The sequence below is a fragment of the Lissotriton vulgaris genome, chromosome 7 (genome assembly GCF_964263255.1).
Source record: "Lissotriton vulgaris chromosome 7, aLisVul1.2, whole genome shotgun sequence".
Taxonomy (NCBI): domain Eukaryota; kingdom Metazoa; phylum Chordata; class Amphibia; order Caudata; family Salamandridae; genus Lissotriton; species Lissotriton vulgaris.
In genome coordinates, this window is record NC_141695.1 from 691,082,888 (window position 1) to 691,109,579 (window position 26,692).

The following is a 26,692-nucleotide window of genomic DNA, read 5'->3' on the forward strand; positions in this document are numbered from 1 at the left end:
CCAAGCCCTTCTGAGCTCGCCACCCCAAAATGTTGTCTCCTACAGTGGATACATATACTTTAGACACAGTAGTCCTGTTCCTGTACTCAATTTTGCTCAGAAAGTACCCTTTCATGGAGATGGGGCGCCCCGCATACCCTCCTGGCCTCAGGTCTAACCTCCTCAAGATTATCTTTCCTTTAGACACACGTGAGAACTCCTTGGCATTGATAATTGTTATTCTAGAACAGGAGTCAAACAATGCTTCCAGGTCAACCTCCCCTACTTTTATGGTGTCTTTGGGACTATCGACTTGATCTTCATCAACCTGTGCTGTAACTTCTGCACACATGGGGTTTCTGGGACCAGGCGCCTTCAACTCTTGTACTTGCACAACAAACTCGTCGCACACCACATTCGTTCTGTCTCTACTCTGTCTGCTGGCCCCCTGCCCACTCTTGCAATATTGCTTGAAATGGCCTTTCTTACCACACTTGTTACATGTGAATCTGAGGGCGGGACACTCCTTGTCATTGGCTAAGTGCCCTTGTTTGCCACACCTGTAGCAGGTACCTTTGAATGATCCTCCTGGCCTGCCTTCCTTCTGTTCCTTGCCCACTGCCTTCTGACCTTTAACTACAGACACAGTCTCACATTCGGACACCACCTCACTGACATTGGTCTTGTCATCGTTCTTCTTCTCCCCTGCATCTTGCTTAATCTCCTTGACACACTGCAACATGTGCTCTACCTGCTTGGCTATGATGAGAACTTCTCTCAACGGCGGGTCATCTTTAAGCCATAGCTCTTCACACACTCGCTCCATCCTGCAGGTCAAGACAAACTGGTCCCTAATTCTCTCCTCGCTCGCTCCCCCAAACTTGCACGTTGCAGCTAACTTCCTCAACTCAGACACAAAATCTTCTATGGACTCCCCATCCTTCTGTGCCCTCTTTCCAAAATGGTACCTCTCCATGATTGTGCTGGTCTTGGGGAGGTAGTGCAAATCTAACTTCTTTAGACTAACTTCAAATTCATTCAGACCCCTTGCCTCCTGTGCCCCTAAATCCGGGAGATGATCTAGGACTTCCTCTCCCTCTGCGCCCAAGTAATAGGCCAGCAATGCAACCTTCCTTTCTAGTCCTAGGTTGGGCCCACACACGGTAGCGTAATTTAGGAACACTTTTTTCCATTTTTTCCACAGGATGGTGGGATCGCCTGGGTTGGTTAAGAAAAAGGGTGGAGGGGTCACACTTTGCATGCTTACTTCTCAATAGACAGGGAAAAAAACTTTACCCTTCAAACAACCACCTATCCACCTTGTAACTAGCTGCGTTCAGTGAGAACCTGAAGTCTGTGCCAATTAAATGCGTCTAAAGAAAGGAGTAAACTACCGGTGAAGACACTTATAATGGAAAGGGCCTAACCACCCCTGCGCAGTTCTCACTTTCTAAAACATACACGCAGAAGATGAAGCCTGCTTCTGAAAACACTGAAGTTATATAAACATGTAGGCAAACCCCCACAAAACACAGCGTGAAAAACTTTCCCCTTTTTCTCTTTGTGCAGTCATACACTGTGGGGCAAGACCTGCCCTAGAAAATTCAATGCTTTGCTCTCAATGTTTCAAGACAGTTATGCTTTCTTGGTGCAGTTTGTCAGGGCAGCACTCCCAGGGGGGTTCAATTTTTCCCAACGCGCATATTCTTGTACATCTGCTCCATGGAGGTCAAAGTCGCCACCAGTCCTTCACATGTGCTGGACAATTCACGGTTAAGCCTCAGGCAGAGCACCTACTTCCTCATGCACCATCACCCTAGTCGCTTCCAGTTGCTGCTTGTCCACAGTGGAGACAGTGGAAGCTGCCACACACATACGCGCGCGGCAAAACCTCCTTTGACCGGCAGGGTCACAGGCGTGAGGAGTTCTTCTCTAAGCAGGTCAAACGCCAGTCTAATTTCGTCGTTGGCATGCCAGTGACCATCCTTTGTACCCCACAGCCGTGACGTGCGCAGACCCTTTGCAAGTGGTACAGGTCGTGTCTCCTCACATTCGTACGCCGAGTCTTAGCTCGCAGTGCAGTGCGTGCCCCTTCTTGTTTTTTTTTTTCGCACTTCTCCTGCCCACGCCTAGACCGACCTCACACAGAGTCAAACAGCACTCAGTTATTCTTCTCTTCTTCTCCGGATGGGGACACAGCGCGCCTCACTCTCGCCTTGTCTCTCGGCTAAAAGGCTGTCAGATCACACGCTAGCCAGGTTCCGGCAAGGACGGGATGCCTCTCACACCTCGGAGCTGCCAACAAATAGATTTCCACAGTCTTGGGCTTGCGCGCAGGGTGGGCAAACGGGCGTACACACGATTCAGGGGAGTTCACACCGACCTGTAGATGTCTTCACGCAAATTCTGCTTTGGCTCACCAACTCCCACTGCACCTTCTTTTGGTGTTCGACAAACACCGTCCACGCTGAGCTGGTCACCGCTGAGCTCCAATCTCCGCGTGGTAACCCGATGCCCTCTCCAGTCAGTCAGCTGGTACACTCGCGTCTGAAGTCTTACTTTTCTTCCTTCTGGCGTGTTGAGGTCGCAGAAGGTCACCCTCGTCGCCAGTGTAGTGACGGGTTCAAATGACAGTCGGAGCCGTCACGTAAGTGAACAGAAGTGTTTATTTAAGCAAGTACAAACACCTGCGACCTCAGCCACAGCCTCTAGATATCCTGTCGCCTCAGTGTGTCCCCGGCGCTCGGCTTGGAACGCTGGTCGCGGTGACATTCTAAGTGATGTCACCGCGAGCAGCACCATCACACGCAGAGCCGCCGGGGGAGGCCGAAGAGTTAGATACCACACAGGCGTTTCTCTGTACAGGTGGCGACTCTTTGGAACTCTTTGCCCCTCAAGATTCGCTCAGAGCCCAAGATCCTACTATTTAGGAAACTTCTTAAGACCTATCTGTTTCCACAGGAGTGATTAGTTGAGTCTCTCCTTCTGGTCTGTTTGCGCCGGGATGCCCCCGGGTAAGCTGAGCGCGTTACAAATTTCATATTATTATTATTATTATTATTATGATTAAAGTATCTTCTTTTAACGGGTGGCGTTCACATAGCACAAGTTGTAGGCTGGTGCCTTGTTGGGAAAACTGTTTAGCTTTATAATGAACCTGATTAGCAGGCATAGCGTCCATCAATGTTCACCAACGATACCACTACATCCGAACCAACTTCGTAGTACTGCATTCAATGGATATATGTAAAAAGCTTACAAAGTATTATTATTGTGTGGTTCAAACTACCATCTGTAATACATACTGATGATGATAAATCTGTAAAAGTAATGTTTATGCTGCACTCACACAGTCGCGGCCACTGCAGGTAAGGGGTGTGTGTGTGTGGAAGGGTGGGGTGGGGAGGGGGGGGGGGGCAATTCGAGACAGGACCACAAGGTAAAATGAAATAATTAATTAATTTTCCCTTGCGCACTCCTCTCGAAATCCCCCCCTAGCCGCCACAACCGCTCTTATCTGCAACGGCGTGGCTGCACTCACTCTAAAAAACAATAAAACATATTGAAACAAAAATCAATCATGCACATAAACATATTATAATCAACATAAAATACAAAACATTTTTTATTAAGTCATGCTATAATCACATCACCTTAGAAACTGTTGTAAACAAATGTTCACTCACTTTCAATTTTAAACTGAAAAATGTGAGAGAAAAACAAACCCAACAGAAAATTAAGACTAAAGTTAAAGATAAAAGTGTATTCAAAGCACCACAACATAACCACATTTATGAATTATGTTTCATTATTCGACTATATGCAGCAATTCCAAAGTCAATGACCCGGTCCTGTCTAGACTGGAATGATGATGCCAGTGCCCTGGGTGGAGTTCTCCCAGGAAGCAGTGGGGGGACAGCAGAAGGTGCCTTTGGTGCTTGGAATGTCTATTCCAGCAGCAGGAACCTTAACAAAGGCAGATGGAAGAAGGGATTGACTGCAGTCAAAGATACAGGATTGTACTTTCTGTAACAGCAGACATCCACGCTCAAGGTGAAAGTAAGTCCCAGCAGCAGGATCCTTGATTACAAACACTTAACAGTCTACACACTTGGCCAAAATGCAAGCCTAAGCTTTGGGGTTTTCAGCCTCTTATCTATTTGCACATACATTTGCGCTGGTGCTGAAGGCCAGGTCTCAGTGGGGTAAATATGCCTTACACAGAAGTATAACCAACAGGAGGCACAGTTATTCCACATTCATCAAGGCACTTCAAACCCACCAAGAGGCTCCATACAGTAGGAAGTAACATAAAGGAAGTAAACATAGGACAGGCTGGTGAGATACCTCTCTGCAAGCAAAATCTGCATCTTCTTTCCACTTTTGATTACATCAGGAAGGTACACCTGCTCAGTACCAGTTCATCCACTGATTATTGTATGCAGCATAGAGAAAGTCCACCAGGAATTTCTTGGAAACCTCCTTCAACAAGGACTTCAGACTAGAAGCTTGTTTGCTGTACAACATTGGTTTAAATGTACATGCATTGGCTGGATTAGCTATTCCCTGCCCTCCCAGATAGAGTCTAGTTTTTCATTGCAGATCTTTTGTCAGGGGACTGTACCCATAAAGTTCAGTCGCATTTCATGAGGCTCCATGCTGCAGCGAAAGATGTCCTGCAAATGAGGGACACTTTTCTGGCAAGGTTTAATGAGTCGCTAAATGGAAGTTGTGAAGCTTGCCCTCAGATGAACTTTAAGTGGGCTCTTAAAGATTCATTGGCTTTGGACGCATTTGTGTTAAAACCTGGATACACGTTCAGTTCACGATTAGCCTTCACGTTACCTTTCAGAAGAGCAGATTATACGCAGTTTTTGCTCAGCAGTGGTTCCTTCATAATAGCAGAAGAGCATCGTCCTACTGCTCAAAGCCAGGAGTAGAAAAATAAAATGATAATAAAATTATTTTATTATCATTTTATTTTTTGAGTGACTGACTGAGCCTGTGAATCATGCATGTGTGTGGAGGGCCGGTTCTGGGCCATGGCAGGGAGGAGGAGTGGTGGGCACTGCAAGTGTCTTATAACGACCACACCATCATGCGCACCTAGGTTTATCCAACCCAGCTGTGTTCCCCAGACAGGTGGAGAAAGAGCAAAGACTCGCAGTGCCTGAGCAAGAATCAAACCAGACAAGCTTGGGCCAATCCAGAGGCAGCTCTCATGCTTGGTAACAACATGAGAACAACGTCTGAATTGGATGGGAAGTCTGTGATAGTGTTCCAGGGACTGCAGGAGAGCAGGAGTTTATGTAAAACTTTATGATTTACTAGATGCACTCTTTGACCTTTTATTGGCTTTTGAGATAATTGTAATGTCAGCAGCTTTTCGTGTATATAAGAGGCTGCCTGCCAATAGCAAATTGAGACCAGCTGTTAACCTGTGTGGGGATAGTTGCTCACCCTGCCACACCAGTAAACCTGCTTTTGCCTTGTTAAGAGAAGTCCTGTCTTTCATTGTTTTAGTTTCCCCGCAACACCTAACTGCTACAAAGAATACTAAAACAGTGAGATTTGTTTTTGACCTCTAAACATGTCTTTTTAGAAACCTTGTTAGTTTAGTGCAAGAAAGCAAACACATTTAAGCTCATACGTTTTAGTAGCAACCATCAATTCTTACTTCGAATAAAGCTGTTCCAGCGAGGTCTGATTGGTTTCCAGATATCCTGGCCACACAGAAACTCCGTTTTCCAACAGTTCACTGAACAGACCTTGACAAACCTATCACCAGAGAAATAAAAAGTGCATAAGCTTTATTTTGGTTTAATCTTGAGGGTGTCCACAAACAGAACACTAACAACATTACTTATTCAAGCCTAAGATCCAACCTCAGATGTAAAATCACAAAGTTCAGTCAGAAATAAACTAGCTCAAATAATGAACTTAGTGACCCAGGTACAAGAATACATAAGGATCCTGTATAATTCTTCCAGGTGCAGGTGAACAACACACTATCCACACTCTTCACCATTGAGAGGGACACCCATCAGTGATGCCTACCATCATACCTGCTGTATGTCCTGTCCATCGAGACCCTAGCCAAAAAAATTGATATATCGAAAACTTTGTCTCGGACTATAGGCACCTTCACCTTTGCTATCCCAAATGAATGGGATGAAACTGATGAAAATTCTAGACTTATATGGGGTGGCCTCAGGGCTCTTACTCAATTGGGACAAATCAACTCTTGTACCGGTGCAATGTGGGATTTTGATAACACGCTGGCAATCTAAACTGCATGTCCAAACAGACCTTTTTGTTATTCATGGGTATGTACATATAACAAATCCACAGAAATGTCGGGAACCTAAAAAGACCCCTCAATTTGTGAAGCTGCCTGAAGGCATGCAGGGTGAGGCACATTGCTAATCTCAAATCTGTGTCAAGAGCCCCTATTTAAAATGATCATCCTCACTAGTGCCGCCCTACCTACAAGAAATATGGGATTGTCTGATAATCTGAGAATATTGGGCAAAAGTTCAATCTACGCTGACAATAACAATGGGCTGGGCATGGAACTTTACTTTGAAATCGTCGGTCTATGGATGCCTTGGGTGGCTCTAAGAGCTCCTGCACAATGCATTTGTTTTACATTGTAGTGCTTTGGCAGAAATTTATTCATCAGGAATAGCATATTCTAGTATCATTTGTTCTGGATAGAGAAAACTTCAGTGGTCTGCCAGACTTATATAATCACAAAAAGAGTAGAAATAAGAGAACTGAGAGAAGATATGTTGCTCCATCACGCATTTACTGATCAGACTCTGTATGGCAGCTCAGAATCATGTTGGTTAATGGCTGTGAAACTCTGCATGTAAGGAAAGATTAACTCTGTCATCCTTAGCATCATGCATTAACATTAAGAACTGATCCTGAAAGCCCTACTGGTTTTGAATGCCATTGGCTACTGAGAGGAATTCCTACACCCAAGATGATCACCATGTCAAAGTGATGACACAGTGGCCATCTTAGATGAGGGCATTCACACAGGGATGAACCTTAGCCTAACTGAGTAGATGAGTTGTATTTCAATCTTCTGACTATGAAGAGAGAGAGAGTTTGCATTGTAAAGCTGTAAACCAATTATCAAAATATTGGAACATGTATTGCTAGAAAGGAATTACTGCAAGGAGAAGCTCCTGGTCAAGTGCTTCTAGTCAGTGAGGCAATGGGAATCAAACACTCAAATTTGTTAAAATCGAGGGAATGTACTCCAAGGGGCAGGGCCACGACTTCTGCTTTAATTTCACATCACAATTGGGGTCTGATCTACTCATTTGGACAGTATCATAAATGTGAGGAAATTCAACTCCCTAAGACATAGTTTGTTTTATTAAGCTCTGATATTTGAAAACCTTTCACCAAAATTCCAAGGAAAACCTTTTCTTGGGAACAGTGTTGGCTTTAGTGCTGTGCGGCTTCAAGCTCAAAAATACCTCTTTTTAGGACAGGCTGAGGTGAGATAAGAGCAGCCTGCAGAGCTCTTTATGTGCCAAGCCTTTTTCGAGGGATACAACAACAACATGATAACTCTGGTGGCTAATGCACGTGATAGAGAGATGATTTTTTGAGAAACAGTTTTGACTCATGACAAAGTAGCATAGAGGGTTAATGTTCCCGCTCCAAAGCACTACGTATAACATGCAGAACGCAGATTTGTATTTTATGTGGATAGCTCAGTGGGTTACAGCTTTTGTCACAGAGATCCTTTTGGTACTTGGAGTTTGTAAGTTACAATACTTCTAACATAGCACATTGAGCTGTGATATGGTAACAAGGCACTACAAGCAAACTGAAAGACATGGAACCGTATTATTTTTTCCTCAATCTTTTGTTAGTCTAAGGTTGCTAAGAAGGATTAATTTCAGTAGTAATACAATATTATTAGCATGGCACCCCCAAGCATTTGTGTTGCATTTCAAATCCTAGTTTTATGTGGCAGATGTATTATCACTTTGCTCCTGGTCTGCATTATATAAGTGATGCAAACCTGGTACAACTTGTTGTTCCGGGGTTTACTTCAAAGCACAAATCCTAAATTGCATTAGACAGAAGCCCTAAAGTATCTTAATGTAGCACTATAGGATACTTTAAGCCAAGGAGGGTTACCATGGGTGGTACATGGACTTTCCCATGTTCCCACCCATGGATTTTGACACTAATCCCGATCTGCTAACATCGGTAGAAAGGGATCTACACATTATGCCTCCTAAAGTCAGACATAAAGTTGGAGCTTTATTTTCTCCAAATCTTTCCACCTTTGCATGTGTGCTGCACCTGAATAAAGTATTAATCTTTGTCAAACCATAGAATTTTGCGCTGAAAGGGCATCTTTCTGGTTTTAACCTAGGCTTGACATCACGCACACAACCTTGACTATGGTGCAAGAGTATGCACACTTGTACAAGGCAGCCTAGGGTACGCCAGGGCTAGAGGAGAGAGCAACAGCTCCAGATCTAACAACATATGGTACTGTAGTGCTCTCTCCTATTCACTAAATGCAGCAAGTTTGGTTACTGCACTGCGAGGAAACTTAGTAAATCTGCCCCTCCATTTCTCAAGATCAAGCACTCAAAACATAATGTCTACCAGTACAGATGATAAGTGACTCCTACACCTTGTAGCCCTTACTGTCTTAAGTAGCATTTCCTATACATTGATTTACACACCTGTATGACCCATTATCTCAGTATAATGTTTAAAAAAAAAATCTTTTCATTAAACATGCTCATCATACGACACATATTCTGAAAGCACATTGCGAGTATACGAATACAATATGGTGTGTTAGCAACACATCATGTAGTGGCCCAGCCACATTTTTTAAGTATAGGAGTAACAACATAATAGCACATATCTTGGAGGCGGGTAAAAATATCACTTTCCCCAATCACCTGGACAGAGGTCACTAGCACCTACAACGCTGGCGAATTATATCCCCAGAGTAGCACCCCGGTATTCCCGCCAGGGGCCCTCCCACTTTCTCCCACTTCTTGGGGCATCCTCTGCTGTGATAAACTACTTCTTCCGCCCTCTGGCACCACTCAAAGACAATTTTCCACTCTGATACCGACGGGGGAAAGGAGCACCCCACCGCCTCACGATATTAAACTTTGCCACTCCTGCCACCAGCACCAACCAAAGCCTGGTATATCTGGGTGAGTGGTACTCTTAGGACCCTAGACATCACATTCTTCACTCCCTGCCAATACCATTGATTGAATCATGGGGCACATCCACAGGATATGGGGAAAGGAGCCCTCCCGCTCACATCCTCTCATGCACAGTGGCGTGTCTACTGCCCCTGTTTTGTACAGCAGGGTGCGTGAGTATTAGGCCCCTTTGCTTAAGCGGTGTCCGCCAAAATCGAGCGTGGATTGCTGTCGCAAGGACTTTGTAGGGCTTCTGCCCAGTCCTCATAGTCTAGGTCACCTAGGCCGTCCGTCCAGGCACTTCTCAGAGAGCCCAGGTGGTCGGGGGATTCATCAATTTTCGATAAATCACTGATACACCCTTGTGTGGAATGGGGTCCGTGAGTAAGCGGTCTTCCAAGGGGGAGGATCCTGGCAGTTTTGCCACTTCCTGAATATGAACTCAGAGAATGTGGCCTAGCTGCAAATAGGGACTTTTTGAGCGGTCGATAATTCGTATTCCTGAACAAGTGTTTCAAAGGCAATCAATTCTCCACTCCTCCATACGTCACCCAGATGCTCGATACCTATCCTTGCCCACCGCGAAAAATCGCGCAGGTTGGACACCTCATTCAGTCGATTGCTATGCCATAGTGGGGTCATGGCTGTCAACCTGGCCGGACATCTCAAACAGCACTCAGCTTCGGTCCAACACCCCACGACAGTGGACGTGTGTTTTGGTAGGCACTCTCTCAGCAAGCGAGTGTATTGGATAGTTTCATAGTTACCAGTGGGCATTCCTTTTCTATCGACCCTGTAGGATAAACATCCCAGTCCGAATATACTCAGTCCTTAATCACTATTAACTGTGAGGCCCAATAGTATATACAATGCGCTATAAAATGGAAAACAGCCTTTACTCCGAAGTTTTCACTTCTTAGAACATTTTCCATGCATTTTTTACATCGTAAAGACTGTTGGCACACATGTCTTTACAACGCAAGACAAAAACCAGCCATTTGAGGATAATTAAAAAAGGGACTTGGGGAGTCTCCCCCCAAAAAATATAATATGTTCAAATACTACCAAATGTGTAAAGGACAAATGGAATAAAAAAAGTATTAAAAATGAATGTATACATTTTGAACAGTAGGTGGCAGTGTTATACTGTGATACAATTTTTCAGAGACAGTAAGTGTGGTGTAAGTATACGTGGTAGTTGAATGCATGGGGAAGGTGTTTCTAATGTGAATGAATGTAAATGCGTGGTAGTGGTATGTGTTGTGGAATTTGTGATGTAAAGACATGCGCGGTGAAAGAAGGCGTGAAAACGTTATACAACCCTACCTATAGAATACATATATGTGAGAGAAGGGGTAAGTAGAGATGAGGGGCACCACTTGAGGGTGGTAGTGATGGAGAAGGTCGTCATTGGGGGTATTCAGCCTCTCCTCAAGTCTCTCTTTCTTGAGTATATTATAGATTCTTGAAACTCCCTCTCAGCACGAATTTGCCCAGTCTATTCCTGGAGGCCTCCCTTCCACTCGGTGGGACTCAACTGCTCACTTCACTCACTAAACAAGCACAGTCCTGATAAGTTGAAGGGTTCTGTGAAGCAGAAACGCAAGGTATTATCTGTTTTAGGGCAAGTATGTAAACTAACGGCTAGACCTCTAAGGTGGGGAACCGGGTTCGAGTCTCGGAAGGGATGCTCAACATCCTGTGATCCTGAGCAAATCACTAATGGCCACATGCATCAACCTAAAAACCGGTCGCAAAGGGGCTGATATGCAAAAAAAATTGTGATTTCGTAAATATGAATCGCAAATTACCATCAATCTAAAGTTGATGGTAATTTGCGATTTCTTTGAAAATGTACTAAAGTGCATTTTTCAAAATCCCATGTTACACACACACACATCCCCCAAGGGCATGTGTGTGCACAACATGTGGATGAATTGTAATTTTAGGGGTGCAACAGGGTGTCCTTTTGGCACCCTTGAAATTGCATGCACAATTTGCGAGTACAAGGCAAATTATCAGGTATACTTTCCTCTGAAGAAGCAGATTTTCCCTCATGTGTCCCACCTGTGGGTTCTTTATAGTTTATGGGAAGAATAACCTCCCCCCCCCCCCCACCCTTGGAGCCGTTCTGAATTCCCAAAGGTGCTCAGGAAGCAAGAACACTACTCTCTTCCACCTTCGGGTCTCTCACTGGTTCGCTAGAGTTCCACCTCTTTTGAAGGCCTGACCCCTTTCAAGCTCATCCCCGTCTCTTACTTCTCATATGCTCCCATGATGATGGCGGATGCTGATTGGCCCCTAAACCGGTGATGATGCCTCTCTGGTGCCACTTTCACTTCCTTCTCTGCCGCAGTTGGCTTTCCAAGTCAACGTACTGACTCACCTGCCCACTGCAGCACCGTCACTTCCTTTGCCATTCAGGGCCGGTGGGTGACATTTCAAAGTGGTAGGGCGCAAAGTGATTTGCATACAGCACCGTAGCGAGCGAGCGCAACGAGCGATCCTGAACCCCAAAAGGGGGGTTTGGGGGGATTACCCCCCCCCCCCCCCCTGAAAATTTTGAAAAAAAAGAAGAAAAATCGTGCATTTTCAAGCAAATTTGAGAAAGCAGTAAGGTTAATAAAGCAATTGTGAAAGTGCAGTTATTACATTAATAGATGGCATAACATAGGTAGCTGCTTATTATATCAGTATAACCACAGAGCTTCATACATTTCGTCCTATTACGCTCAGGTGCTGAATTCAGACTATAAGACTTTCATGAAAATATCAGCTCTAAGAGTAGAAGAAGTTGCACAGCAGTTGGGAAACAGCCTTCACAAAGCATTAGGAAAATGAGAGGCAATTACTTGAAAGCAAACTGAAAGCAATGCATCAAGTAGTAACTTAAAGCAATGCATCCAGCAAAACAGTGCATGCAGTCAACCATACAAAAGTAAACTAAAGCAAGTGTGAACCTGTGAACCTTCACTTTGAAAGCACGGTGCTAGTCAACAGGCCAGTCACATACATTTAAACTGAAGAAGAGTACACTTCAGCATGCAGGCACCAACATAAAAGCACCAAGCAAGTCAAACAGTTTAATGAAAGAAAAATGAAAGCAATACATCCAGCAAACTAGACAGTGATTCAAAAAGTAAACTGAAGCAAGTGCACACTGAAAGGAATGCGCAGTCATAAGTCAGACGTTCACATAAAAGCAACTTACCAAGACACCCAATCAATTACATGGGAAAAACTTGAGCCAATGCACCCAGAAAACCAGACCAGCACACCAAAGCATCCCACCCCTGATTGGATGGCAGCTGTGCTCTTAGGGTCACCCCTCAGTTTTTTGGCAGGGTTGAGCACCCCCCAGTTTTATGCCCTCTGCGTCTGAAGGGGAGACAGGCAAAAGGGGTCATAATGGGACATCTGGCACAGCCACTTTGTAATCAAGGTCACCCACCCAGCTCAAGACTGAGTTACAGGCTGATCTTAAATCTTTAAACAACCACAAGGGTCTCCAGCTAGTTGGTTCTTGAGCCAAAAGAGTCCTCAACTCACTGGGAGTCTTTACATCGCGCCTGAGATGACATGATAATGTCCCTTAATCCGGAGCAACTGTGGGGACTGGTCTGGGTCTGGATCTGACTTGGTACGAGCAGGATACAAAAAGTAACGGGTAGGTGGTAATCCACTTCAAGTGAAGGAGCTGTAAGGAACCTAAGCGCACTGGTGTTGATACCACTAACAGGGTAGCTCTGGCTTTCTCAGGGTGGGTATCAGCTGTGTGATGAAACCAGCATGTGAAGCAGTTACCTCAAACAAACTAAAACCAATGCACTCATCAAGACAAGGAGTTACATGAAATCAAATAGAAAACCACCATCAAGCCAGGTAGTCACCTAAAGGCACATTGAAGTGACTGCACAATATGGGAAGTGCACTTCACCAGCCAGCCTATTACACTAAAGGAAAATAAAAGCAATGCTCCCAGTCTGCTAATTAGCTTCCGCAACCCATGGAAAATCTGTTCATGGCAAATGAAGGATCCTGTTACTTTATATCCCAGTAAATGAAGCTTTCACCCCAGCAATACCCAGGAGAGGCTCCATTTCCTGCTAGTCCATATCTCATTTTCATGTTTTTTTTTTATTTCCCAGTGGGTGGGGTTGGCGTAAAGTGGCCTTTACTTCAACTATATCACTTCTGTAAATACAACACAATTTCCAGTAAAACCAATAGCATTAACATCACAACAATATGGAGAGGAACACAGATGATCAGTAACAGTAAACACATTGACTGATCAGGCAATGTGCCTTTACGGGCAGGGAATGAACCCTTGGTAATGTAATGTGTACCCTGTTTTCATGCTGGCTGGTTTCATACCCTTTCTGCTAGATACAGGAATCAGAGAAGTGTGGCTCAGGGGTTAGAGGCGGCAGACCCGGAAGCGGAGATCAGTCCTGGACCAGGGTTCAATTCCCCGCCTCAGCGGGTCTTGGGCTAAAAATTCCACGGACTCGATAATTCTCGCCCCGGTGCCTTCTCGACTCACGGGTTCACACTCTGCGACTCTGGGCAATAGCTTGCTTAATCTCCACAACGGCCCCTCGCGGCGGGATGCCTGGCTTTCACCTTGTGGATACCCGCTATCACACAGGGGAATACCAGGACGGGTTCCCTAAGCAAGCGCCGGGAAACCCACTGCGGGTAGCTGTGCGCTATATAAGCTCAACTACATTTACAGAGACTGGCTGATTGTATAGCAGTCTTGAACATGTAAATGACTCTACCATAACTCCACTGGATGGAAAACATGCTGATTTCTTAAATTGCTATTCCCTCGCTGTTGATTGCTAGACTAGTGTGTTACATCTTCTAATTTGTGTGTGTGCATAGCCATGGACCAGAAAGAGATGACAGTTTGGAGCAATATGCACTTCAGTAAGAAGTTGAATATGAACAATATGAAAGTTATGTCAAGTATATCCTAAAAAACCATTGCAGAATGGATCTGTGAAGGTGTCTCTAAATTCCCCTTTATGTAGCCCTTGTCTTTTGACAATTAGATATGCGTTGTCAATCGCTGCATCATTCATACATCCAAAAGCATGTGGAGATCTAAATGCAAAGGTGAATTGCCAAAATTAAATAATAGGACACTTGCTGTCATAGCCATCATCTTTTGCCCAATCTCCATTGCTCCATCCTCAGCAAGACCAATATGTCACTAATCAATTATGTAGGAATCACAACCTGTAGTAAATACAACATCTAACATGACAAAATTGATATAAATGATAAACCTGGCCGGTCTGCCTGCCACATTGAAAGGTATGCTGTCATCAACTCACTTCATAAATCAAAGGCAGATACTGCCCTTAATATGCATCCCTGGGTATTCAAGAAACCTGCAATACAGCAGTGCCTGTAGTGAGGGAAATGTTTGTGTTTCATCACTATTCTGAGCTTAATGAGCCTAGGTCGCGCTTTATGTAAATTGAAACGCACGCATGTGAAATTGTAGATTTGTCTTTTAGGGAAAATCGACAAACCAAGAAAGGGACCTGGAGTACTGAATTCATAATGGAGCGGCAGGATCTCTCCTTTTCATCATCCTTGCTTCCAATTTGTCTTGTGCTCAAATGCACCCAGGCCCCCTCCCTCAACCATGTCTGTCCTCTCGCTCTCAGCTTTGTTTAGCATCACACAATCACGTTGCTCTGCCTCCTCCCAAAACAAATAATCTGTCCCTTGTAGCTCTTAAACTAGAGAACCCCCCTATCTGTTGTAGGTTCTCATCCTACACTGTGTGCGTGCCGGGCCTCTCCGAAATCCATCTTTGAGAGGCCTCCCCTGCCAACTTTCCATTTCTGTACTCAGCAGCTGTTCCTAATGTGAATATTCATCGGCCTTTGCCCTTTTGTATCAATTAGCTACGCTTTGTATGGAGGTCAATAGAAAGCGTCACTGGATTAACAAAATACATCATTGTTGGACCTAGAATATCCAAGCCTACATATGGTAGCTTGGCACAGTAGTGGCTACAGCTAAACTCAAGGCGTTGGTTAAGTGCTTACAAGTCTCACTCACAGTAACTCAGTGATGAACCACTAAAATAAAAGACACAACACCAATTTTGGGAAAATACCAGTACCTTTTATAAAAAATAAAGTTCTTTTCTTGATCTGCTTTTAGACAGGAATAATACACAATTAATTTACACCGTGCTCATGAATCTCAAATCACACTCAATACTTTTCCCAGTCAGATTATAAGAATCAAGGGTACATTTGTGGTCAGTTGCTGTCCAGGTTACAATACACTTCTCTACTATATGGTTACAGAAAGGAAAGTGCAGTCTACAGTTTCAATATGTCTTTAAACAACTCATAAACAAGTACATTACCCCACAGCTCTTAGGTATCTGCTCAACTCAACAGACCTCTACCGGATGTAGATCTTCACAGCATAACCCACCAGTTATGTAGCTAAAAGGAAGACACAGTAGAATTAACAAGGCTCCCCTCTGGTTAACTTACAGGCTACACCTTTCTGGTGGAGGATCTACTCTCTCAATTAATAATAGGCTGTAAGGGTTTTTATTCGGGAACCCTGTTGTTCCCTGCACACCTTTCTCCTCTCTCCTCTGAGCTAATTAGCCGTTAGGTTAATGTGGGCTGGGCGGGTCACTAGCCCACTTCCTCGTGTTAGGCTTCCTGGGACTTATCAGTTAATCACCTGGGGCTCAGCCCCGCTGTCCCGGTTTTTAGGCACTCGGTGCTGCCGCCTCCCGCTCCCTCTCTACCCGGCTTACTTTGGGATTGTAGGCGTGTTAGCGGGTGTGTCCTCTTCGCGCGGCAGCGATGGAGTCTGGTAGCAGTCGGGGCGGGCGGGGGAAGACAGGAAAGGCTATCCCAGCCCGAGGCTCCCCACCACGGCGTCCGTTGCGGCGCTTCTGCCTCCTTCGAGGGGTCTGCTGACTGGAGCTCCGACGCGGCGCTCCTCCGGTGACGCAGCCGGCTCTTCTCAGGCGACACACTTCCCCACCGGGCATGCGCGGAAGCGCTCGCTCTTCTCCCGCCTCCTCTAGCGGCCGCTCACAGGAAGGACGCTGCTCACCTCGGAGTCGCTACTCTTCTGGGCCTGCCCGAACCTAGGCCCCTCCTGCCTCCAGTAGTGGTCGCTCTGGGGTCATGCGCGGAAGCGCTTCCTTTCTGCCACAAACGCAGCCAGTGCCCCTGGGGTCCCACAGACGATCGGAGCAGCGCCGCTGCTCTTCCCCAGTCACTTCCCTCACCGGCTTCACAGGAAGGAGGTTTTCAAGCAGCGCCCTCGCTCATTAGGTCTTCTAAGGCTTCACAGACCCACGGCTTCACCAGGGCACGACAAGGAACTCCAGCCACGTCACGGGGCTCACAGCTGTTCTCCCACGCTGGTAGGTGAAATTGGAAATGTGGGAAATCCTCTTTTAAGAGCTCCCTGACAGGGCTCACTGGGGCTCAGGTTAAGAAGGGTCTTCCTTCACACACAGGTTTCTTTTCTCCTTAATAGTTGATGTATGGGGAGGGATTGGTCAGAGGCTGAAGGGGGAACGTCCCTCTGAAGTGACTGTCTGCCTCCAAGACAAACTAGCTGCTCTCAGTGCGTCCACCTCCTCTCACCACTGCCTCACTCCTCCACTCTTGGGTCAGCACAAAATGGCTGCTGGTCACTGGCCTTATATAGGGTGGCCTGAGACCTGCAGAAGTCTCTAGTTGATTCTAGAAAGTTCCCTATGTTAGCCTATGGGCCGGTCCTCCAGTAGTGTCCGTTATGGCAGTTGGTGGACACCATTTTAGGTTTCTGGATGTCCCTAGATTTTCAAGGGCCCTGACTAGGCCTCACAGGTTATGAGGGAAAAATGGCGTCATAGCCAAGGAACACCTAGCCCCCTGACAGCATTGAAAAATCCTGATGGACATATATGTAAAAATAAAAATAGAAACTCTGGGAGGCTAAGGGGGACAAAAATAAATAATAATGGTTAGAGTATCCCCAGAAGCAGACAGGTCTAACACGCGTCCCCCCCAGCTGAAAGTGGGGAGAACTACCCAACCCCTTGGGAGTCCTCATCACTAAGGCGGAAATACCTGGATAGACCGTCTGCATTAGCATGGTCCGTCCCAGGTCGGTGTTCCACCCTAAAGTCCATTCCCTGTAGGGAGATGGACCACCTTAGCAACTTGGGATTCTCCCCCTTCATTTGCATCAGTCAACGAAGGGGGCGGTGGTCAGTCTGAACTAGGAAGTGCGAGCCAAACAAGTATGGCTGCAGCTTCTTCAGAGCCCAAACCACCGCAAAGGCTTCTCTCTCAATTGTACTCCACCTCCTTTCCCTGGGGAGTAGCCTCCTAGACAGGAAGACCACGGGTTGATCCAAGCCCTCATCATTTAGCTGCGATAACACTGCCCCAATGCCATGTTCTGACGCATCTGTTTGGACAATGAATTCTCTAGCAAAATCAGGGGCCTTGAGAATGGGAGCGGAACACAATGCTTGTTTCAAGGTCATGAAGGCTCGCTGGCAAGCCTCCGTCCAGACTACCCGTCGGGGTTGCTTCTTGGAAGTAAGTTCAGTGAGGGGTGCCACAATAGTGCCATACCCCTTCACGAAGCGACGGTAGTATCCAGTGAGGCCCAGGAAGGCTTGGACCTCTGTTTGAGTCTTGGGGGGCTCCCAGGCGATGATAGCCTCAATCTTTGCCTGGAGGGGCTGCACCGTCCCTCTGCCCACCAAGTGACCTAGGTACACCACCGACCCCTGTCCGATCTGACACTTGCTGGCCTTGATTGTCAAGCCAGCCTGTTGCAGGGCATGAAGAACAGCTTGCAGGTGCTGCAAATGGTCCTCCCAGCTGCTACTGAAGACAGCAATGTCGTCCAGGTAAGCAGCAGAAAACGCTTCCATTCCAGAAAGGACCCTGTTCACCAGCCGCTGAAAAGTGGCAGGGGCATTCTTGAGCCCAAAGGGCATCACACGAAATTGGTAGTGTCCCTGAGGTGTAGAGAAGGCTGACATTTCCTTCGCCTCCTCGGTAAGGGAAATCTGCCAGTACCCTGAAGTTAGGTCAAAGGTACTTAAGTATTGAGCAGCTCCCAGCCGGTCAATAAGCTCATCCGCCCGTGGGATGGGATGTGCGTCAGTTTTGGTTACTGAATTCAAGCCTCGGTAGTCCACACAGAATCTTAATTCAGGTGTGGTGCCTGGTGGGGCAGCTTTTGGTACCAAGACCACCGGGCTAGACCAAGGGCTACCAGAAGGTTCAATCACTCCTAGCTCCAGCATCTTGGCGACTTCACTTTTGATGCTGGCCTTCACCTTGTCCGACAGCCGGTAGATTTTAGAATTCACAGGTGGGCTGTCTCCTGTGTCCACGTCATGGGTACACAGGTGGGTCCTACCTGGGACAAGGGAGAACAGAGAAGAAAATTGCTCCAGGATCTGGCGGCAATCACTCTGCTGTTCAGGAGTCAGGGATGGCGAGAGAATCACTCCCTCCACCGACCCATCCTTTTCTTGGGACGAGAGAAGATCAGGGAGAGGTTCACTTTCCTCTTCCTCTGCTCCATCGGTTACCATCATTAAGACAACCTCGGGCCTCTCATGATGTGGCTTGAGGCGATTGGCATGCAGCACCCTGTGGGGCTGCCTCGGGGTCTTAAGATCCACCAAATAGGTGGACTTCCCCTTTTTCTCCAAAACCTCAAAGGGGCCTGTCCAACGGTCCTGGAGGGCATTTAGCTCTCCAGGTTCCATTAACCACACTTTCTGTCCAGGCTCCAGTTCCACTGGGTGAGCGTTGTGGTCATACCACTCTTTCATAACTGCTTGGCTGGCCTCCAAGTTGTCTGAAGCTTGCTTCCACAACTTAGCCATTTGGCTCCGGAAGGCCAGCATGTAGCTCACCACGTCCTGGGGAAGCTTCCTGGGAGTCCGTTCCCATCCGTCTTTCACCAGGCTGAGAGGTCCCCGTACAGGGTGCCCGTACAAAAGTTCGAAGGGGCTGAAGCCCACTCCCTTCTGTGGCACTTCCCTGTAGGAAAACAAGAGACAGGGTAGGAGGATGTCCCATTTCCTCCGCAGGCTCTCAGGTAGACTCCGTATCATGCCTTTCAAGGTTTTGTTAAACCTTTCCACAAGACCATTGGTTTGTGGGTGATAAGGAGTGGTAAACCGATAGGTAACGCCGCACTCCTTCCACATAGCCCGCATGTACGCTGAAAGGAAGTTAGTCCCCCTGTCGGACACAACCTCCTTGGGGAAACCCACTCGGGTGAAGATCCCCATCAGGGCCCTTGCCACTGCAGGTGCAGTGATGGTCCTCAGAGGTATTGCCTCTGGATACCGTGTGGCATGATCCACCAAAACCAGTATGAACCGGTGACCAGCTGAAGTTGGTGGATCCAATGGCCCTACAATGTCGATGCCCACCCTCTCAAAGGGGGTGCTAACGACAGGTAGTGGTTCCAGGGGAGCTTTTAGCTTCACCCCTGTTTTCCCACTGGCTTGGCAAGACACACACGTCCGACAATATGTATCGGACGCCACTTTCATTCGAGGCCAGTAGAAGTGGGGGACAAGCCGGGCAAAGGTCTTGTCCTGTCCTAGGTGTCCTGCCAATGGTATCTCATGAGCCAGTTCCAGAAGAAAGGCTCTAAAGCATTGAGGGACCACCAAGGCCCTGGATGAACCATGTCCAGGTGCCTTGGGCTCACTGTAGAGGAGTCCATCCTCCCAGTAAATCCGGTAGCTCCCTGCAATGTTTCCTGCTGCCTGGGCTTTGGCCTGTTGCCGCAGCCCCTCGAGAGTACGACACTCTTTCTGAGCTTTGCAGAACTCTTCCCTGGAAGGACCTCCCTCCACATGCCATTCAGTAGGGATGGGTAGGTTTTCCAGGGAAGCAACACTCTCCCCTGTGGACTCCAGATCCACCTCCGCAGGTGGCCCATCTGTCTCACGAGGTGGAGATGTCGAGGCAGGGTCCTCCGGCCTCCTGTCCTTCTCCTCTCTGGCAGCCGGCTGGGCCATTGTTCCAGGCTCCAGCGTAAGTGAACTCCCCCTTCGGGCAGTCGCGGACCTTGTGCTGACACAAGTCCAGTCAGGGGGTCCCAGCATCTCAGAGTGAGTCTGGTACTCCACCCTCCTCCAAGCATTGTGCTCCATATCATTCCCTAACAGGCAGTCAACAGGCACGGCAGGGCTTACGGCAACTCGAAGTGGACCTGCAACCCCTCCCCACTCAAAGGGAACCTCAGCCACAGGGTAGTGGCCCAATCTGCCGTCAGCCATTACGGCGGGATGGAGTACATCTGGGATGACCTGCTCTGGAGACACCAGCTGACTCCTTACCATAGTCATGCTGGCTCCTGTATCTCTCAGAGCCTCCCCTCTACGGCCATTGATGGTGACCCACTGCTCATACTTAGTAGTATTAGAGGGCAGTTGGGTCTTTGGAACCATCTCTTTATCTCCCAGGGACACTAAAGTGACACCCGCCCGCTCCCCTCCATTAACCAAAGGCATCTCCTCCCCGAGCACTACACTAGTTATTCCCGGGGCTTTTCCTCCAGTGGGAGGGGGTGGTCTTTTTGGGCATCTCACATCTCCCTTATAGTGTCCCACACCACCACACTCAAAACAATGAACAACCCTTGGCTGCTGGCTTTGGCCAGGGGTAGGGTTGCGAGGGGGGTTACTCTTAGGGATGAATCCTCTGCCCCTTCCTTGCGAAGTATTTTGTGGCCCTTTTGAGAACTCCCTCTTATTTTCCCCTCCCTCTTTCTTCTGGGGTGCGCCCTGTCCATGCTTCTGGGAATCCCCTCCAGTCCCCTTAGTCGACACCCGGGTACTAACCCAGATGTCCGCCTCCTCAGCAAGCTTCCTGGGGCTGGTCAGCTTGCTGTCCACCAGATGCTGTCGTAGTTCGGGAAGACATTTCTCGAGTAGGTGTTCCTTGAGTATGAGGTCATATAGTCCCTCATAGTCCCCTACCTCGCTGCCTCTCACCCAACCCTCCAGGGCCTTCCTGGAGTAATCCAAAAAGTCTACCCAGTTCTGCGTGCCTAGTTTGTGGCTGCCCCGGAACTTTTGCCTATACTTCTCAGGGGTCAACCCAAACTTTCTTAGCAGCGCTGACTTCATAGCCGGGTAGTAGGTCTGTTCACTTTGATCTAGGGCCAACAAAGTATCCCTGCCAGTGGGGGGCATGTATTTATATAACCCACCCCCCCAGTGGACTTCCAAGATTCCATGGGCCCTCAGTGAGACCTCGTAGGCGGCTAGCCATTTGGCAATGTCATCACTGGGTACATAGCATGCCATAATATCTTTTGGTAGGTAAGGTCTGGGTTCCCTGATGTTGGTTTGGGTATCGCTGCCACCATTCTCTGATTTGGGGGTTCTTAGGTTTAGGGCTTGTAAATCCATCTCTTTGATGGTCCGCTCATGCGCCAACCTCTTGTCCTCCCTTTCCATGTCCATCCTGGCTAGTTCTATTCTCATCCTCCTGTCCTCCCTCCTATCCTCTAACTCGGCGTCGGTCAAACCCCTCTCCGAGACACTACTGCCCACTCTGGAAGGTGTCCTAGGACCTGTTAAAAGGTTCCCCCCTCCCGCTTGGTACAGCGTTGCGGTCTCCAGGACAGTGTCCCTGTCACTCCCCTCAGGATCTACTTCCTCCCCGGAATGAGCCTCCACCCATGCCCGGATACTGGTCAGCAGCTCAACTTTCCTGGCGCCTTTCTTAAAAAACACCCCCTGCTGCTGACACCATTCCTTCAATTGGGTCACAGTATAATTTTCCAGCTCTTCCACATTTATCTCCATTTTTATTTAGAGTATAAACTTTACACAGTAGAAATCCACAAAGTGATCTGGGGTCAACCTCCACCCACCACCAGTAGTTAATTTAGAAAAAGCAAAATTTAGATTAGGAGGGCCGCAGGGAGAAAACTCCAGGTGAGGTCTCGTGGTTGGCACTGCGTTACTATTAAGTGAGTGTAAGCACAAATCCGTAATCCCACCGCTGAAACACCAATTATGTTGGACCTAGAATATCCAAGCCTACATATGGTAGCTTGGCACAGTAGTGGCTACAGCTAAACTCAAGGCGTTGGTTAAGTGCTTACAAGTCTCACTCACAGTAACTCAGTGATGAACCACTAAAATAAAAGACACAACACCAATTTTGGGAAAATACCAGTACCTTTTATAAAAATAAAGTTCTTTTCTTGATCTGCTTTTAGACAGGAATAATACACAATTAATTTACACCGTGCTCATGAATCTCAAATCACACTCAATACTTTTCCCGGTCAGATTATAAGAATCAAGGGTACATTTGTGGTCAGTTGCTGTCCAGGTTACAATACACTTCTCTACTATATGGTTACAGAAAGGAAAGTGCAGTCTACAGTTTCAATATGTCTTTAAACAACTCATAAACAAGTACATTACCCCACAGCTCTTAGGTATCTGCTCAACTCAACAGACCTCTACCGGATGTAGATCTTCACAGCATAACCCACCAGTTATGTAGCTAAAAGGAAGACACAGTAGAATTAACAAGGCTCCCCTCTGGTTAACTTACAGGCTACACCTTTCTGGTGGAGGATCTACTCTCTCAATTAATAATAGGCTGTAAGGGTTTTTATTCGGGAACCCTGTTGTTCCCTGCACACCTTTCTCCTCTCTCCTCTGAGCTAATTAGCCGTTAGGTTAATGTGGGCTGGGCGGGTCACTAGCCCACTTCCTCGTGTTAGGCTTCCTGGGACTTATCAGTTAATCACCTGGGGCTCAGCCCCGCTGTCCCGGTTTTTAGGCACTCGGTGCTGTCGCCTCCCGCTCCCTCTCTACCCGGCTTACTTTGGGATTGTAGGCGTGTTAGCGGGTGTGTCCTCTTCGTGCGGCGGCGATGGAGTCTGGTAGCAGTCGGGGCGGGCGGGGGAAGACAGGAAAGGCTATCCCAGCCCGAGGCTCCCCACCACGACGTCCGTTGCGGCGCTTCTGCCTCCTTCGAGGGGTCTGCTGACTGGAGCTCCGACGCGGCGCTCCTCCGGTGACGCAGCCGGCTCTTCTCAGGCGACACACTTCCCCACCGGGCATGCGCGGAAGCGCTCGCTCTTCTCCCGCCTCCTCTAGCGGCCGCTCACAGGAAGGACGCTGCTCACCTCGGAGTCGCTACTCTTCTGGGCCTGCCCGAACCTAGGCCCCTCCTGCCTCCAGTAGTGGTCGCTCTGGGGTCATGCGCGGAAGCGCTTCCTTTCTGCCACAAACGCGGCCGGTGCCCCTGGGGTCCCACAGACGATCGGAGCAGCGCCGCTGCTCTTCCCCAGTCACTTCCCTCACCGGCTTCACAGGAAGGAGGTTTTCAAGCAGCGCCCTCGCTCATTAGGTCTTCTAAGGCTTCACAGACCCACGGCTTCACCAGGGCACGACAAGGAACTCCAGCCACGTCACGGGGCTCACAGCTGTTCTCCCACGCTGGTAGGTGAAATTGGAAATGTGGGAAATCCTCTTTTAAGAGCTCCCTGACAGGGTTCACTGAGGCTCAGGTTAAGAAGGGTCTTCCTTCACACACAGGTTTCTTTTCTCCTTAATAGTTGATGTATGGGGAGGGATTGGTCAGAGGCTGAAGGGGGAACGTCCCTCTGAAGTGACTGTCTGCCTCCAAGACAAACTAGCTGCTCTCAGTGCGTCCACCTCCTCTCACCACTGCCTCACTCCTCCACTCTTGGGTCAGCACAAAATGGCTGCTGGTCACTGGCCTTATATAGGGTGGCCTGAGACCTGCAGAAGTCTCTAGTTGATTCTAGAAAGTTCCCTATGTTAGCCTATGGGCCTGTCCTCCAGTAGTGTCCGTTATGGCAGTTGGTGGACACCATTTTAGGTTTCTGGATGTCCCTAGATTTTCAAGGGCCCTGACTAGGCCTCACAGGTTATGAGGGAAAAATGGCGTCATAGCCAAGGAACACCTAGCCCCCTGACAGCATTGAAAAATCCTGATGGACATATATGTAAAAATAAAAATAGAAACTCTGGGAGGCTAAGGGGGACAAAAATAAATAATAATGGTTAGAGTATCCCCAGAAGCAGACAGGTCTAACAATCATAAACAACATTGATCCCAGGGATCTAAAGTGATTTGGCCAAGTTCACACCAGAGGGTCAAATAAGGAAGCACGGAAGGTCACCAGGGTTTTTTTGAGTGTAAAGCAAAGAAGTCACCAGTACACATCGACCTACATTTATCTGCGAAGCCGAGGGAGATAAAAGAAATAGATATATGTATGATAATATATCATTCAGTTTATTGTTCTGCTCCTTTAAGGGTAACAACATATTTACTTACAAATGCAAATGGTCACTTTCTCAGATGGTCATTTTCTCGGACATGGCAGGTGGTTCCTGTGCCAGCTGGAGTGGAGAGGCTTTCCACATTTCTATTGTGTTTGTGTGCTATATTTACTTATTTTGTGCTATGCTTGCTGTCCCCGCAGTCAAGATACAGATCGGCCCCGTTCAAAGGAGCACATTCGGGCAGTTTATCTTCTGACAGTCTGACACTTTCAATCAACACCCTCTGCCTCCTCCCCGAACAGAGACTAGTGCTCAGGGCGAGGGCCACTATTCCAACATCCAAAACGATGAAATTACATGAGAAAAAAATTGCGACATTTCATCCAGCTTTAGTACAGTTGTCTTTGTCACCGGATACACAGACGACGGTTTCCTCCGCATTTACACTGGTCTGACATTTCTATCCACTCTCAAAGTACTCACGAACCCCCGAAAGATGTGCTGGGGTCTCTGTGGAATTTTAATTTGCGATCTGAACATCATCTGCGCCAGCTTGTCACCTATGTACTACGTGCACGGCAGCCATTTTAGATATCATGGTCTCCCTGTCCACGATCGATCGCCAGCGCGCCCCTCTGACCCAGCAAGCATCCTCCGCGCACCCTGGCTCCCCCTCCCTCCTCCTTACAAGCATGACCCTTCTGCATGACCCTGTCCTTGGGAGTCACGCCAGCGCCTGACCAACACCTCCTCTCCTCCCATGAATGCCCCTCTGTTGATAAACCTCCCCTCTGCACTGGATTGTCCACGCAGCATGAATACCACTCCATTGATGGCCCCTCGCCCCGTGTCCGACTGTCCACACAGGTCCGAGGCCATTGCCTAAGCCGGGAGATATCCTTTACTGCCCCTTATTGTATGAGGTCGCTCTCCTTCAAAGGACCCTCTATTGATCCAGGCCTCCCCACCCCCTGTGATATGATCAGGCGCACACATCCTAAGACTCGACGGAACACTCAGCTGCGTGATGACCCCCTCCTCTTATCAGCAGGTTGAGGACCTCTATTGTGAAGGTATATGGGGGTGGGATTAACACGAGGATTACGGGGATGTCTTTTCCTTGCTTTACAAAGTTCTGATTGTAATAAAGGAAGGTCACATGCCATAAACCAGTGTATAAGAGGCCAGGCCTCCGAGAGGCTGTTAGAGCACCTCGAGACGATACCTTGTTGTCTGATCTGATGTGTTCTGCTCCGTCGGAATAAAACTTCTGTTTCCTGCCTTCTGGTCTCCGGCGCCTGCCTCATTGCTTGGTAAAACTTGAATGGTACAAGGGCGGTTAGCGCCGGGCAAATCCTGAGAAAGGTCCTAGCCCTACCTTTTTCAACATCTCTCTGCCTACTTGTAATAACCAAATCTGTCAAATCTCCTCTAGAGCACCCCAAGCATCCTTCCGTAAAAAGCCAACATCATCTCTACAATCTCTATGCAACGGTTTATAAATATACATCTTGATAAAGTGTGCACAATGAAATGGTTTACCAGCTTGTGCTCTTCTGACTGATGCTAAAAGAAACCAGGGTTCACATTCCTAATAAAAATAAAGTTGTGTATGTCTCCCTGTCATGTCCGAGACACTTTTGTGTTTATCACTCCAGGCATTCCCTTTTCCCCTGTGTGCTTTTCACTTGGTAAACGTGCTCCAGAGATAAATGAACACTCCAAGCCACACATGAGTGATGTCTCCTGAAGCCGTCATGGCAGAGTGGCTGCCCCGGGCGAGGAGGAACCAGATTTCTCATTTTCCGAGTCACTTCAACTCTTCATCTAGACGCCATTCACTTACCCTTTTAACCCTTGTGACCCTCTGCAGTTCTTGACAATGATTAAGACAACGCGTGTGTCTTTTCTGCGCCATCACAAGGTCTTTCAAAATGCAAAATTAAAAACATTCCTCTCGATAGGCGATTTTGCAGTTTAAATCTGCAGTTTATCAGGCGACCGTGTGTGATAATCACATGCATGACCGACTGCTTTCTACGCATGACCATTAACAAGGCCGTGTCTATTATGACTAAGCGGAGAGACAGTGAAATTTCATGGAGGAGAGAATAAAGCTGCAAACAGTGAAAGGGGAGAAAGTGCAGCCAGCTCGCCCAATTCTCTCATGCCG

At 47.6% G+C, this 26,692-nt stretch overlaps 1 protein-coding gene across 5 annotated transcripts in view; it reads right to left on the minus strand.

Annotated features, from left to right (window-relative positions):
- The window catches only part of POLG2 (DNA polymerase gamma 2, accessory subunit), a 278,334-nt gene that overhangs the window by 26,732 nt on the left and 224,910 nt on the right, over positions 1-26,692 (minus strand). For all 5 annotated transcript variants that reach the window (XM_086930918.1, XM_086930920.1, XM_086930922.1 and 2 more), the window contains one exon: positions 5,657-5,757. In XM_086930918.1, the coding sequence (XP_086787044.1) occupies positions 5,657-5,757 (101 nt within the window). The remainder of the gene's footprint in view (positions 1-5,656; positions 5,758-26,692) is intronic.